Source organism: Sarcophilus harrisii, chromosome 2, assembly GCF_902635505.1.
Source record: "Sarcophilus harrisii chromosome 2, mSarHar1.11, whole genome shotgun sequence".
NCBI lineage: Eukaryota > Metazoa > Chordata > Mammalia > Dasyuromorphia > Dasyuridae > Sarcophilus > Sarcophilus harrisii.
In genome coordinates, this window is record NC_045427.1 from 500,434,341 (window position 1) to 500,448,586 (window position 14,246).

At 35.8% G+C, this 14,246-nt stretch overlaps 1 protein-coding gene across 5 annotated transcripts in view; it reads right to left on the reverse strand.

Annotated features, from left to right (window-relative positions):
* Positions 1–14,246, reverse strand: part of SHC4 (SHC adaptor protein 4) — a 165,524-nt gene that overhangs the window by 23,555 nt on the left and 127,723 nt on the right. For 4 of the 5 annotated variants that reach the window (XM_031955164.1, XM_031955163.1, XM_031955165.1 and 1 more), the window contains exons 8-10: positions 12,237–12,363; positions 10,186–10,357; positions 8,822–8,882 (exon numbers count right to left, since the gene is read on the reverse strand). The exons of the other annotated variant lie outside the window; for it this stretch is intronic. In XM_031955164.1, coding sequence (XP_031811024.1) covers positions 8,822–8,882; positions 10,186–10,357; positions 12,237–12,363 — 360 coding nt within the window. The remainder of the gene's footprint in view (positions 1–8,821; positions 8,883–10,185; positions 10,358–12,236; positions 12,364–14,246) is intronic. 5 annotated transcript variants of the gene reach the window in all.

A 14,246-nucleotide genomic window follows, 5' to 3' on the forward strand; every position in this document is an offset into this window, starting at 1 on the left:
TTCATAGTTGTTAACATCTGTATTCATTCTCTTTTAAGTTCTGTTCTTTGTTAAAAGACTACTTTCTTTTTTCAGTTAGCAAAGTTATCTTAAATCGTTAAAAATAAATAAAATAAAATTGGGGGAATCCCACCCTGTACCCACATTTAAAATACAGACTTAAGTGTGTGGTTGACTAAAACTTAACCACATATGCCAGCCATTGTGCATTCCAGGGTTTTTTTGTTTTGGGGATTTTTTTGGCCAAGTATTGCTCTGAGAACCTTATCCAACCTGCCTAAGAGAAGATTTGTGGTAGAAAATAGATCCACACATAGGCTGCTCATACTGTAAAGTACCAAAAATTTTAAGTGTAAACCCTAAGGGTATATGGAAATTTGACGTCTTTTTGATTAAAAAGATCAACATTTCCATTTTAACTTGAAGTTTAGGTAAACATTATGCTATTTCTCCATCTAAGTTTTTTTTTTTTTCCATAAGTGAATTTAACATTAAGGATCTTTAAAAAAAAATATGTCTGGCAATAAATGTGATTACCTTTTGCAACCAAGACTGTCCATTGCAGTGTGTATAGTGTCCCAAATTCAGGTTTTAAGTCAATATTTGAATAAACAAATGTCTTATGAGGAAACAGGCCAACACCTATTAAAAATATTTATATAGGTGCTCTGAAATACTTGCATGAGAATCTCTAATGGGAAAAACTCTGAAAGCTGCAAATTCAAAACCTGAGTAACTTTGTTGAATCATTAGTCAAGCACTGAAAATCTCATTTCAGACTTAAGTCTGATTACCACAGGCAGCCCCTGAAATAGGTCCATCAGATTTTTAAATTATTTTTTTCAAATATGCCAACATATAATCCACCACATTGTGAGGATGGAGTTGCCTTTTTGCCACCACAGCACATAGGGGAGTAAGGGAACTAGTGAGGGATCTTAGAGATCTTATCTAGTCTTTATTTTATATTTGATGAAGTTGAGTAATTTGTTCAAGGTTATAAGTAAAAAGAGCTGAACTCAGGTCCTATTATTCTAAGTTCATTGTTTTTTTTCTTCTCTTCTATGCTGCCTCCCTGCTAGTATGGTGGAGTGGAAAGTGGGAAGAGGAGAGAAAATGAAAGTTGTACAATGGAAAAAAATATTGGATTTTTGAATCAAAAGACTTTGGCTTAATTCTCAGATCTGCTAGTTAACTCCTGTGTAATACTTAACCTTTTAGGACCTTGAAGTCTTTATCTGTTGGACTAGATGATCTTAGAGGTTCCTTCAGTTTCTGAATCTATGACTCTCTGTTCCCCAAGTCTCATAGCTGAAATACGATACAGTTACAGCAATATCTATTTCCAATTAGTGCATTTTCCATTCTAAATGTATGTCAGTTAAGACACTTGTTAAAAGAGGCTTTTGTAGACTTATTTGGGAATTTATCCATCCATGCATCAACACATCAATCAATTAATCCACACAAACTAAATCCTTACTATATGCTAGGCTAAAAACAAAAACAATCCCTGTTCCCAAGAAGCTGATATTCACTTTCTCAAAAATGATTTTTTATTGAAATCTTTTGTTTTTGCATCACCTATATTTTTCCCCTATATGCCCAGAGAATTATCTTACATAAGGAAAAAAAAAAGAATTTAAAGGAGAAAAAAAAAAAACAGTAAAACCAATAAGCAAATAGAAAAAAAAAAAAAAGTCTATTATTGTAGGGAATGTTTCACATCTGCAGACCCTGGCCTCTACAAAACAGCAGGAAGGGGCAGTTTCTCAAGTTTCTTCTTTGGGACCAAGCTTGCTCTTTATAATTTCACTACATTTACTTTCAATTGTTTTATGATTGTTGTTCTTTTCCCTTGCATTGTTGGTAATCAGTTTGCACAGTGTTTTCCTGGCTCAACTTCCTTCACTTTGCATGAGTGTGGCCAAATCTTTCCATATTTCTTTATATTCATCATGCTCATTGTTTCTTATAACATAGTAATAACCCATTATTTTTATTTACCAGAGTTTAACCATTTCCCAGGCACAGATATCTACTTTGTTTCTAGTTATTTGCTACTGCTAAAAGTGCTGTTCTAAAAAAATGTGGTTGTAAATGGAATCTTTCTTTTTGTTGATGACTTAAGGACAGGATATCTTAAGTTTTTACCAATGGAATCTGAATCAAAATTCATGGACATTTTAGTCACTTTATTTGAATCATTACAAATTGCTTTTCAGAATGGATTGGACCAAATCATACCATCACCAGTTATGCATTACTATGTACCTCTTTCCATAACACCTCCAATAAAAACGATTCCTAAATTTTGTCCTCTTAGTCAATTTATTGGGTATGAGGTAAAAACCTTACATATCATTTAGATATCAATCCTTATAATAGATGTTTAATATAAAGATCTTTCCAAGGCAATTATTTCCCTTCTTAGCATAGAATAATCAATTTTATTTGTGTAAAATGCTTTCCAATTTCATGTGATCAAAATTTTTGTTTTATCTTTTGTAATTGCCTCTATTCCTTATTTGCTTATGAATGCATCTTCTATTCTCAAAGCTGTGAAAGTTGTGTTTGAGATTTACTTTTCTTCCCAATTAAAAATGCAGAATTCTTCACAAATGTATATGTTAACCTTGCCCAGGAACTCTTGGCTTTGTTTGCTTTTGTTTGTTTGTTTGTTTCAGTTTTAGCAAATGTTTTCCAAAGAGAGCAAAGAGGCTCACATTCTAAATAGGAAGACAACAGATAAACAATCTAGGTCCCTATATTGTATATAAAAATAAATAGAAGGCAATCCCAGAGGGGAAGGTACTTCAAGGCCAGGAAAGACTTCTTGTAGGAAATGGGTCTCAAAAGAAGCAAGGGATGTTGAAAAAGTAGAGGTAAGGAGTGAGAGACACTTTGAAAAAACAAATTGCAAATTTTAACAACTGATTGGATAAGCCAAAGTGTAGAGAAAGGGATGACACTGAGTCTGTGAACCTGTGTATCTAAAAATATAGTGGTACCCCAAATAATATAGAGAAATTGAGAAGTGGGATAGTTTTTTAGGGGGCAAAAGGGGAAATAAGGAGTTCTGTTTTGTACCTGTTAAGCTTTGAAATATGTATAGAATATTATCTTTGAAATGTTCCCTAGGCAGTTGGTTGATACAAAGCTAGACCTCAGAAGAGGGCTATAAATGTAAATCTCAGAATCATTTGCACAAAGATCATAATTTAACTTCAATCTGGTTAGCGGATGGAGCTCCAGTGCTGAAGTCAGGAGGGCCTGAGTTCAAATCTGCCTTCAGACACTAGCTATGTGACCCTGGGTTGGTCACTTATTCCTGGTTGCCTCAGTTTCCTCATGTGTAAAATGAACTAGAGAAGGAAACAACAAATCACTCTAATATCAAGAAAACCCCAAATGAGGTCACAGAAAGTTAAACACAACTGAAATGACTGAACAACAAAAAGATTAATGAGATTACTAATTGAGAGAATATAGAAAGAGAAAAGAAGAAGACTTAAAACAAAGTCTTGGGGGATGCCCACTTAGTGAATGAACCATGGATGAAGAGCTAGCAAAGAAGGCTAAATAAAGGTCAACAAAGGAGGAGAACAAAAAGAGCAGTTACAAAAACCCAGAAAGAGCAGAGTCATGAAAACCAAGAGAAAAGAGGATGCTGAGTAGTGGTAAATGCTACAGAAAAGTCAAAGGACTGAGAAAAAGCTAACTGATTTGGATTAAGGGATCATTGGCAGATAAACTACTTTTAGCTAAATAAGATCTGATGTTGAGAAGAGAGTGGAGAAATGGGAATACTGGGTTTAGAGGACTTTTTCTAAGGATTTAGTGAGAAGGGGAAGAGAAATGAAAAAGGAGATAGCAGGGGTGTGATTTCAGAAGTATGTGAACCCAAGATGAGATCCTCATCTATAACTTTGTTCCTAGGAGCAAGTATATACAATTTACAAAAGAATTCTTATAAACCAATTGTTTGTAATTTAAGGATTTTGTAAGTGATAAATGAAGTTTTAGAGGAATAGCTAGAAAATTATTCCTTGCATTGGTTGTTTAAAAATGAAAAAAAAAATCCAACCCTAAACATAAGGACAAAAATTCAACAAACCTTGGTCAAACCTCCTAGAACTTGTGGGCTATTGCCTGCCCATTGTATAATCCATTCCATGATGAGGCATCAGAATGGTAGTTGGACAACTGAACTGGAGGCAAATCCAGTCAAACTCAAACAGAAAGGATACTTAAAGCTGTATATTGACTTAGAAAGCCACAAATTAATATTATCTGTGTTGTATTGCATTTTAATTTATTTTGTTAAGCATCCTTCAATTATTTTCATCTGGTTCAGCTGCACTTGGGAGTTTTGCAGCTGCTTGCTATCCACTGATGGTGAGTTTGACACCTCCACTTTAGATTACCTAAAAAATACCTACAACTAGAAGAGACTTCAGATGCCATTTAGTCCAACCCACTCATGTTACAGATGAGAAATTTGGGACTGCATGAAGTGAAGAAACTCAGCAAAGTCCACATAAGTGATAAGCAACAGAAGTGGTCCACTGATCCTAGAGAGAGCACTATTTCAACTCTTTCATACTATTTCAGTATGGAACAAAAGAAAGGGGAATGCAACTCCATTTCAAAAGTACTTCTAATAAAAAGCTCATTTTATTAAACAGTATTTAATTGAGGGGACAGCTAGGTGGCACAGTGTACAGAGAACTGGGCTTGGGCCAGGAAAATATTTTCATGAGTTCATAACAGTCTTCATGAGAAAACATCCAGTGCCAGATACTTACTACCTCTGTGACTTTTGGCACATCACTTAACCCTGTCTGCCTTAACTTCCTCATGTGTAAAATGAGCTGGAGAAAGAAATGGCAAACCACTCCATTGTCTCTGCAGAGAAAATGCCAAATGAGGTCACACAGAGTCAGACATGACTGAAATTACTCAACAATAATAAAAATCCACTTATGTAGAAATTATTGAGATTACTTGGGATTTGAAAGCTACTTAGGTTTGGATTAGGTGCTCTCAGGATGAAAAAGAAATAGGAAATATGATTGCTTTTTTCAAGAAGCTAAAATTCTAACTAGGGAGAAGAATAGAACAATGGAGAAGTATAGAATGATAGGGAGGACAACATGATTTCAATTTTATTCCTGTATCTTGGGAAGTATTAGTAAGGGTCAGGGTAGTTAGAGAAAGCTTTTTGAAAGAGAATATTCTTGAGATGGGACCTTGAAGGAAGTAAAGAAATGGGATGGGAGGAGGGAAGGAAGAACAGTGTTCCAGCTGGAGTGAAGGTGTTATCCAAATAAGCAAGATATTACCACACTAAGGAAGCACAATGATTGGCACACAGGTGAAGCTTAATGAATATGGTGAAGTTGATTTTAACTGCTGAGCAGTTGATCTCAGATTTAACCTCATGTCTGACACTAGACTGTTGCCCACTGTGAGGTTGGAAACCAAGAGAAAATCAGAAAGGAATAGAATAATAGCTAATAATAGTTAGAATTATAAGATTTCCAAACGTGCTTTACGTTATTATTGTATCTGATCCTCACATCCACCCTGGGAAGTAGGTGTCATTATTATCTCTGTTTTATAGATAAGGAAATTGAGGCTGAAAAAAAGACCAGTGACTTGCCCAAGATCACTTAATAAGAGTCTGAAATGGGATTTTAATTTGTCTTCCTGACTCTGAGGTTTCAGGTTTATGTGTTTCTCTGTGAGATCTGAGTCTCAGGACATGCAATGAGCTGCTCAAAGTCTTAGGCATAGCAAATGCTCAAGAGTTTGGGGAGTAAATGAATCAGTGTTACAAGATCCACAATAAATTGTCTTTAGCCACATATTCTGAGCCCTTTCCCCTTCTCTCAGGTGTCAGGACTCTGACATCAGAATTTGGCTCATAAGTTTTTCTAAGGAATTTTGGATAGGATGATATGGTTAAAATCAAGCTTAAAAATTTAAGAATATATCAACTTCATCCCAAATATATCTATGCTGGCTTTTATAGATTATTGATCTAAAACTGGATAACACCACAGGAGCTTAAATAATTCACTGTAGTTTTTACATCTATATTTCATGTATCTATCTATCTATCATCTACTTTTCACCTATTTACCCATACATCCATTCATCCATCCATCTATCATCTACCTACCTATCCATCTATTCATCTCTCTATCATTGATCTATATATCTCTTCATCTATCAATCTATCTATTTAATATCCAGCTAGCTATCTTACAGTAGTCACCTCACTGCAACTACCACCATTGGACTTGGAATCAAGAAAACCTGAATTTCCTCTTCTGTTAAATGAAAAGGCTTGGGTTGGATGGCCTGTAAATTCCAGTTCTAAATCTATGATCCTATGGATTTTTCTAAACCTTTCTTGGAATTGTTTGTATTTTTAGCCTTCACCTTCTGCTGAAAGAATGAGTTTTTTTGCTTACCACCTAAATGAATTTAGCTTATACTTCCAGAGATTTTCAGTAAGGTAGGATAAGTTTATTGATTTATTTCCAATATCAATACCCTTTCTGATAATGACCAAATATCTACAAGGAATTAGGAATATATTCTGAATAATATATTTCTTTCTGGATTGTGTGATAGTAAAAACCAATAACTTAAGCATAGTTTAGAGTATTTTCCTGTAAAACTCATTACTAAGCATTTGTTAAATTTAAAATACAGCTGTCATATTTCTGTCCATTCACAATGTCTTGTAAGATTATCTGTAAAGCTTAGCATGTGACAGTCTCAAAGGGCACAGGGTCTGTAAGCTTGAAAAGTTGCTGTGCAGTGAATGATCTTCTATACCAGTAGTATACAAATACTCCAGTGAATATGTTATCTTATCACTGTGGCTATTCCCTCCAAGAGTGCAGCATGCACCTCATCCATGTATGTCTATCTGGCATGACTCTTGACACACCCTCCCATAAGTTCACCACCAGGAGACCACTTAACATTGTAGAGGTCTTTCTCACTTTTTCTTGACATTGTAAATATATCAGAGGAGCACAGGAGCTGTCCAGTAGTTATTCCTTCATTCTCACCATGGACCAGTTCATCATTTCTACATTTCTCTGACAACATCCTTTACTCCTTTTCCATTTTGGTGGGATAATGTTTTAGAGTCTATTCACAACTACCAAGGACTTATTCATTGTTCTGAAGGTGATTTTTAATTTCAATTCTTTTTATACTACAGTTGTTCTATAACTCACAGCCATACAACAGAACTGGAAGGTCATTGGATCTTAGATCTGGGAGCTAAAAGAAACCTTAAAGTCACAGTCTTCTCATTTGATAAACTATATATATATATATATAAAATAAGATTTCTTCAAGCACTAATTTCTGGGGGAGGGAGGTCACACTTTTTATGTGATCCCCACTTATCTTCTTCAGTGAAGCAGAATTGGGATGGTGGATAGAATGTGACTTTGAAGCCAGAAGACCTGAGTTCAAGTCTTGACTATGAAACATATTTGCTGTGTGACCCTAGGCAAACTGATTAATCTCTCAATGTCCTAAGCAGTTTTGTAAGACTATCATTTGGAGAGAAGGTATTAACCAGAATCGGTAGAAGTTACTCACTGAGAGCTCATTATACCAATAAAATCATAGATGTAGTCTTTATCTCTTTGTCTAACCATGAAGAATGGGACCATGGACTGCTGTTGCACATTCATCCAAGGTTAAAACTATATGGAGAGTCTGCTAAGCAGAGAAACAACTATACTTCATAATAGGATATAATTTGGAGTAATATTAAATATAAAGAGTTTACAATAGTAACTGTACCTATGAAAGAACAAATCTGTCAACATGGAAACATGACTAAAAACCACTATAGGTCAACTATCATTACCTGAAGAGAAATGCTTAAAGTAAATCTGGGTTTTGGTACAAAGCTACAGGTCAACTATAAGAAGACACAGATCAGAAACACAGTGGGGATTACTGGATCTGACAGTTTTGGATACTAAAGTTCATTAATTTTCTGACTTATTGAAGAGGAATAGCACTATGCTCTCATCTCTGCTGCCTGAGAAGCAGCATAACACTAGTCTCTCACTTCTGCTGCCTGAGGAACTATAGCAATAGGCTTTCATCTATGCTGCTGAAGAACTAGGTAACCCTGGGTTCTCAACTCTGCTGCCTGAGAAGTAGAAGCATTAGGTGCAACTCTCTAGTCATCTGGGATAACAATACAGCTAACTGTTCTTGCAGGCTATAATACACAAGGCTACAGATGGCTGATTGAATTAATATTTGCCAATTAGTATTTTTTTAGTATCTGCAGTGTTTTCACAGAAGACCACCAAAGTTCAGAACAAGAAAGTATTCTATGCTGTAGCCAAATAACGACTAGCATGGAGTATTGCTAACTCCAATCTAAGAGTTTTTAATAAGACATTTTCAGGAGTGAGCATTAAGATTTTCTTCCGAATAACATTCCCTTTTAGAAAGTTCTCTCCTGGCTCAAGTAGAGGAAGCCTCTTTCTGCCTGAGAGACAGCATTTAATGTGTAAAAATAATGAGATGCTCCATAAAGTAGTATGACTAGCATGGCAGGGTACCCAAGGGCAAGCAAAACCTGCAAGTCTTCCAAGAGACACATATGAAGGATTTTAAGGCCTTCCTTTCTGTGAGGCCTGCAGCCAAAGGAGTCTATGAATGGATATATACACAGAGCAGGCTTTTCCATGGAGGGCTAAAGGTAAAATACCACACCCTTCCTTATGGCTTGAAATACAAAACTGGAATCAATTCCACCTACCTATTGCCCTGCTGGGTTCTAAGCAATTTTCATATACGCTGCTGCATTTGGGGTTCCGGGGCTGAAAGAATGAGAAAAACATAAAGCAGTCACAAAAATAGCCCTCTGCAAAAAGCTTCAAAATATATTAATAATTCCCTAGTAATACACAATGGATCACTCTTGCCTTACTCATTTGTCTAAGAGGAGATAATAAACCTTGGATATAAGCTAAGAGCTTTGACTATAGGACATTGGGTCTGGGGCTGCCCCAGTGGGACTGGTCAGAAGCTATAGAGAAGGCTATGCTGGCTGAAAAGGGCCTCTGTGAATTTATAATCTGTTTCCAGAAGTCCAAGAAAATCCTAGATAGAGACTGGTTTTTAGGATGGCTGGGCAAATAATGGACAGAGAACAATTGTCTCTCATCTGGAGATCTTTATTACTAGACTTATCTGGTAAATTGACTTGAGTCAGTCTTTTCTAAAGATAGGGCATGGATTAAATAACCCCCCTGAATTCTCTTCCAATCTAATAATTTTATAAGAAATAATTTCTCATGTCATGAACAATTTAGATACTAATATAGACATGAGGGAAATGGGGATTGGGGAAATAAATACAGGGGAAATAGAAGTAAAAGAAACTCAAGTCACTCAAATAATTCATAGAATCATAAAGTTAGGACTAGAAGGGAAATCTGAGTTCATCTCATCTAACTCTCTTTTTGTGGATAAACAAACTGAGGGAGGTCTGGAGAAATTAAATGACTTGCTCAGAGTCACACATGTAGTAAAGTAAGAGACAGAGCTAGGATTTGAACTCAGATCCTCTGACTCCAAATCTAGTGCTCTTTAAAAACAAAAAGAAAAAAAAAAGGAAAGAGATGTTTCAGCTGCCACTATACACAAGATTCTGAAAGTGGTTTTGACCATAGCTTGCTCTATGACCTGCAATCAAGCATGGAATCTCAGGACACCCAAAATGGCACCAGACCGGGAGTCAGGAAGACCTGAGTTCAAATCCTGCATCCTGAACAATTCACTGAACCCTTTTTGACTCAGTTTCTTCTTCGGTAAAAAGAGCTAGAGAAGGAAGTAGCAAATCACTACAATGACTTTGCCAAGAAGACCTCTAGTGAGGTCATGGAGAGTCACATATGGCTGAAACAACCTCTGAGCCCTAATTTCCCTATTGATAACATCAAGGAAAGAAATATTTTTTTTTAAAAGAATTGGATTAGAGCTACTGTAATTAGCCTCTAAGATCCCTTCCATTTTTAAAGCTATGGTTCTGTAACTTTTGAAATTGGAAAATGAAATAGGTTCGACACAATAACAAAATACACCCCCCACTAGTTCTAGCACAAAGGAAGACTTCCTTACTGAACAGCATAGCTTTTCACATTGTATTGGGCAGTAAGTTCTTTGTTCTGTGGTCTGAACTTTCATTCGAGCATCTAAAACACCACCAGCAGGTGGCTGCTTTCCTGGAATTTCATTGTAATACTCATGTTCTTCTTTTTCCTCTGTATTGTCCTCAATATTCACCTCCTCCCTGAAAAGAGGGAAAACAACCAACAGACTAGGTCAAGAATTAAAATACTAGTAGACATTTAGAAGAAATAGATACTGTCAGGGAGATTCATCTAGGTCTTGATTAGAGCAAACTATATGTTCACCCTGCTTATTTCCTTTGGGATAGAAGCAGTGATCATATTTTAAATAGTCATAACTTAAATGCAAATTTGAATCCGTAAGACCACTTCAGTGCATTCATTATTACTACTAATAAGGACTTATCTATATATTACAGATTTTGCTGTGATAATTTAGCACCTTCCAAGGTGCTTTGCATACAAGACTTAAATAAATGTTTTTGAATGAATAAATGAATCTATAAATCTGTAGTTTTACCAACACTGTATCAAACATTTGAATGGGAAAATTCAGATATTTAAATTCTTTCATTTCTACTGGGTTCTTGAAATGGTGAAAGCCAAAAAATGGTACAACAAATGATGTTTCATACTTTCTTCTGTTAATTATTTAAAATAAAAAAAAATTTAAAGGGTAGGCATTTTGTCATAAGAAACATAAGAACATAAATACTTCTTTAGCTGCTCCAGGGCATTTATTCTTTCAGAAGAAAGCTATCACTTTCTTTCTAAAATGCTTTGCCTAAAGAACCAATTCAGTAGAAAGCCTAGCCAGTTCATTAAATCAAAATAAGAAAAAATGTGGAAGCTATGGCCAGTTATCTTGTCGGTATAAATCTGGGAGAAGTATATAGAGCTTATAAAGAAATATTAAAACCATATGTGACATGTGGGTAGGATTTATATAAACATAATTTGTTTTTAAATTGAATAAGGGTACAAAAACAAATGCATTTTTCTTCCAAGTAGGAGTGAGTAAAAGTTTTGCATTTTTTAAAAAGAAAAACAATAAATCTAATCTCCTTTGCCATTTAAGTGATGTCATTGACAGGCCATACCACTTGGGTTTATTGCACTACAACAGAATGATGGCATTGACTGACATGCATCTGCCCTTCTTGAACAAACTAAAGACCAAGGGGTTCTTGTATTCCCTTGCTACTCCTCTCTAAAGGAAGATGTTCTATGCCAGAGTTTGTATGAACAAGAATGAAAATGACAGATTATAGGGAAAACCCTACATATAAATGGGCCTGAGAATTTACTTTCTTAGACTTAGTTGATGAGATACCCAGGCTCATGTCCTGTTCCACATATGGTAGCATCTGACAGGACAGAAAGATTTTTTCCATTCCAAATTGCTGAGCCATGATAGCATGACTAGCTCTTTCCATCACAACCTGTTCAACTTGGAAACAGGTTTTTTTTTTTAACCTTGACTTTTTTTTAACCTTGAAGAATACAAAACTAAAGAAGACAAAGACTTTAGAAAACTGAATATCACTATGCAAATATGAGGCAAACAGATCATATCATAATTCATTTTGATATAGTTTTAAGATTCACAAAGCACTTTATGTATATTATCTCATTTGATTTTCATTATTATGGATTATCAGGGTCCAACAGGAAGTGTTGGTTTCTATATACTTTATTCCCAGTCCTTGCTCCTATGTTCTTGAATTTTACAATGTAAAGAGCATAGGGGATGAAGGAAGAAAATGGAAGAACTATTGATTTTTTTTAAAAAAATTAAGCTATTAAAATATACTGTATCTGGATTAAATTAGAGCCTACCACCTTGTTCACAAAATTAGAAAATAGTATCAAGATGGGGACAGACAAAAGAAAAGTTAGAAATACCACTTGTGTCTGACACCTTCATGTATGGAAAAAATATAAAACACATTGTTTGTGAGCCACTCTACATAAACCACATTTTATCTCAAAGAAAAGCAGAACATAGTAAGTCAAACAATTACAGAACACTTGGCTGACCTTTCACTGGGAATATTCAAAGAAGAAGGATTTTTCAAATACTCTTTAAATCGGAGTTCAAAAGCCTGCCCTATGGTATTTATGACATCTTGAGCCATTCCACTGGGACATTCCAAAATATGGCAGGCTATAAGGAGTGAAAAAAAAAAAGAGTATGTTACTAAGAGTCTTCCATAAGAGAGGAAACATTAATTCAAAATATTATCAAAAGAAAACCTCTAAGCAAATAGAATTCTCTCTTTTTCTTGTTTTTCTATAAGTGCCTTTCTTCTCTGAAATGTCCAAATGAATACCACATATATCACCTCATACTGAAGCATCACACTCCATAAAAGCATACTTACTTCCATTTTTTAGGAATATGTGATTTTTCCAGTGTAGAGATTCTTTCTACTAATACTCTCTACCTGGGTAATCTCAAACAAGTTATTGAATCTCTCTGGATTTCAGTGTCTTTATCTGTAAAATAAAGGGGTTGGTCCAGATGACACTGAGTTCTTTTCAAGCTCCAGTTCCATAATCATAAGACATTAAGATTGGTGTAATTTCCACCCCTTAGCACATAGTTTTTGTGACTTGCTGTGGCCAAAAAAATCCTACATCACCTGGTGTTTAGCCTTCTTGTGGGTAGCCCCTCCAGATTTCATTAAATTAATTCTCTGAAAACAGATATGTGACCTATTGCCAGGATCATCCTCAAAGCCTTGGAGCTTGAGAGAGCTTGGAAGAGCTTGTGTTCCATTGGCATAATATCCAAGAAGCCAAGGTCATCTTCACACCATGATCAGGCACTGAATACTCTGGGGGACACAGACTCTGAGCCAGATGTGCTCAGGTGTGTAAGCTCACGTGGTGAATGCTGTGTGCACATCTTGAGAGGAAGCCATAAAAAACACAAATGACTTTTAAAAAATTCCTGAAGCACCTCCAACTAGATCTCTCAAGGCATTTTATGAATTTTGCTCTTGGATCTAGTTTTCTTATGCCTCTTTTCAGCAGGAGAAACTTGTGTAAAATGAACATATGACTTGCATAAATCAAAGTAAGGCTCCTCACTATTCTTCTGGTATTCAATGCTATAAACTTCAAGTCAACGTACAACTGGATAATAATTATTTGTCCTAGGGTCTTCCAAAATTACATTTAATATATTTGAAAAAGAAGTTATAGGTACAAGGTTGGCTCTGCACAAGCAGGAAAAGGATAAAGGCAACTAGAGAACACTATTAAATACAATTAGCAATATGACTCAAGGTTAGAAAAGCAAACAGGTTACTGGGAGGTATAAATAAGAGTACATTATCTAGAAACTGAATTAATCTCTCTTCCATCTTCATCATTGATCCTTATTAAATAAAGTACTCTGTTGAGTTTGGTGTTTAGAAAATGAAGTTTTAATTAAAAGTGAAGAATAGAAGATAGAAAAGAAAAAGAAATCACTTGCCTGAGCTCTCCCCAAACACCATAGAACATTTTAAAATAATGCCATAAAACAATTCTTGAAACAAAAGAACCCACAAAAGGACAAGGAGGAATATTTTTCCAGCAAAAGAAAACTCAGATGGTCAGCTAGAAAAGTCTGTCAGGTGAGAGGGCAGCACAGTCCAGCACAGGCCCTAGCTCCAGCAAACCAGGAACAGGTCTTGGCAACCATTACATCATCTCTGGAAACATCTGCTTCAGGAACTCTCAGTCCACAGATAGTAAAGAGTTGAAAAAAAAAAACTTGTCATAAGGAGATGATGGAAGGAAGGGTTTGCTACCACTGAGGAAGGACTCTGTTTTGTCATGCCTGGATCCGGGTTGCAGTCTTTCGGTGGCAGTCCCAGGGTGAAGGGGAGCACTGACACACCAGATCTTGTGGTTGCAGTGAAGTGGGGACCCTTATCACGGTTCCAGGACAGAAAAGAGTGCTTGTGGTCACTCACAGACCAGAGCACAGGCTCAGCAGAGTAGTAAAGATATCTCTTCTTAGATATTATTACCTCAAAAGAACTAGAAGCATCTCTG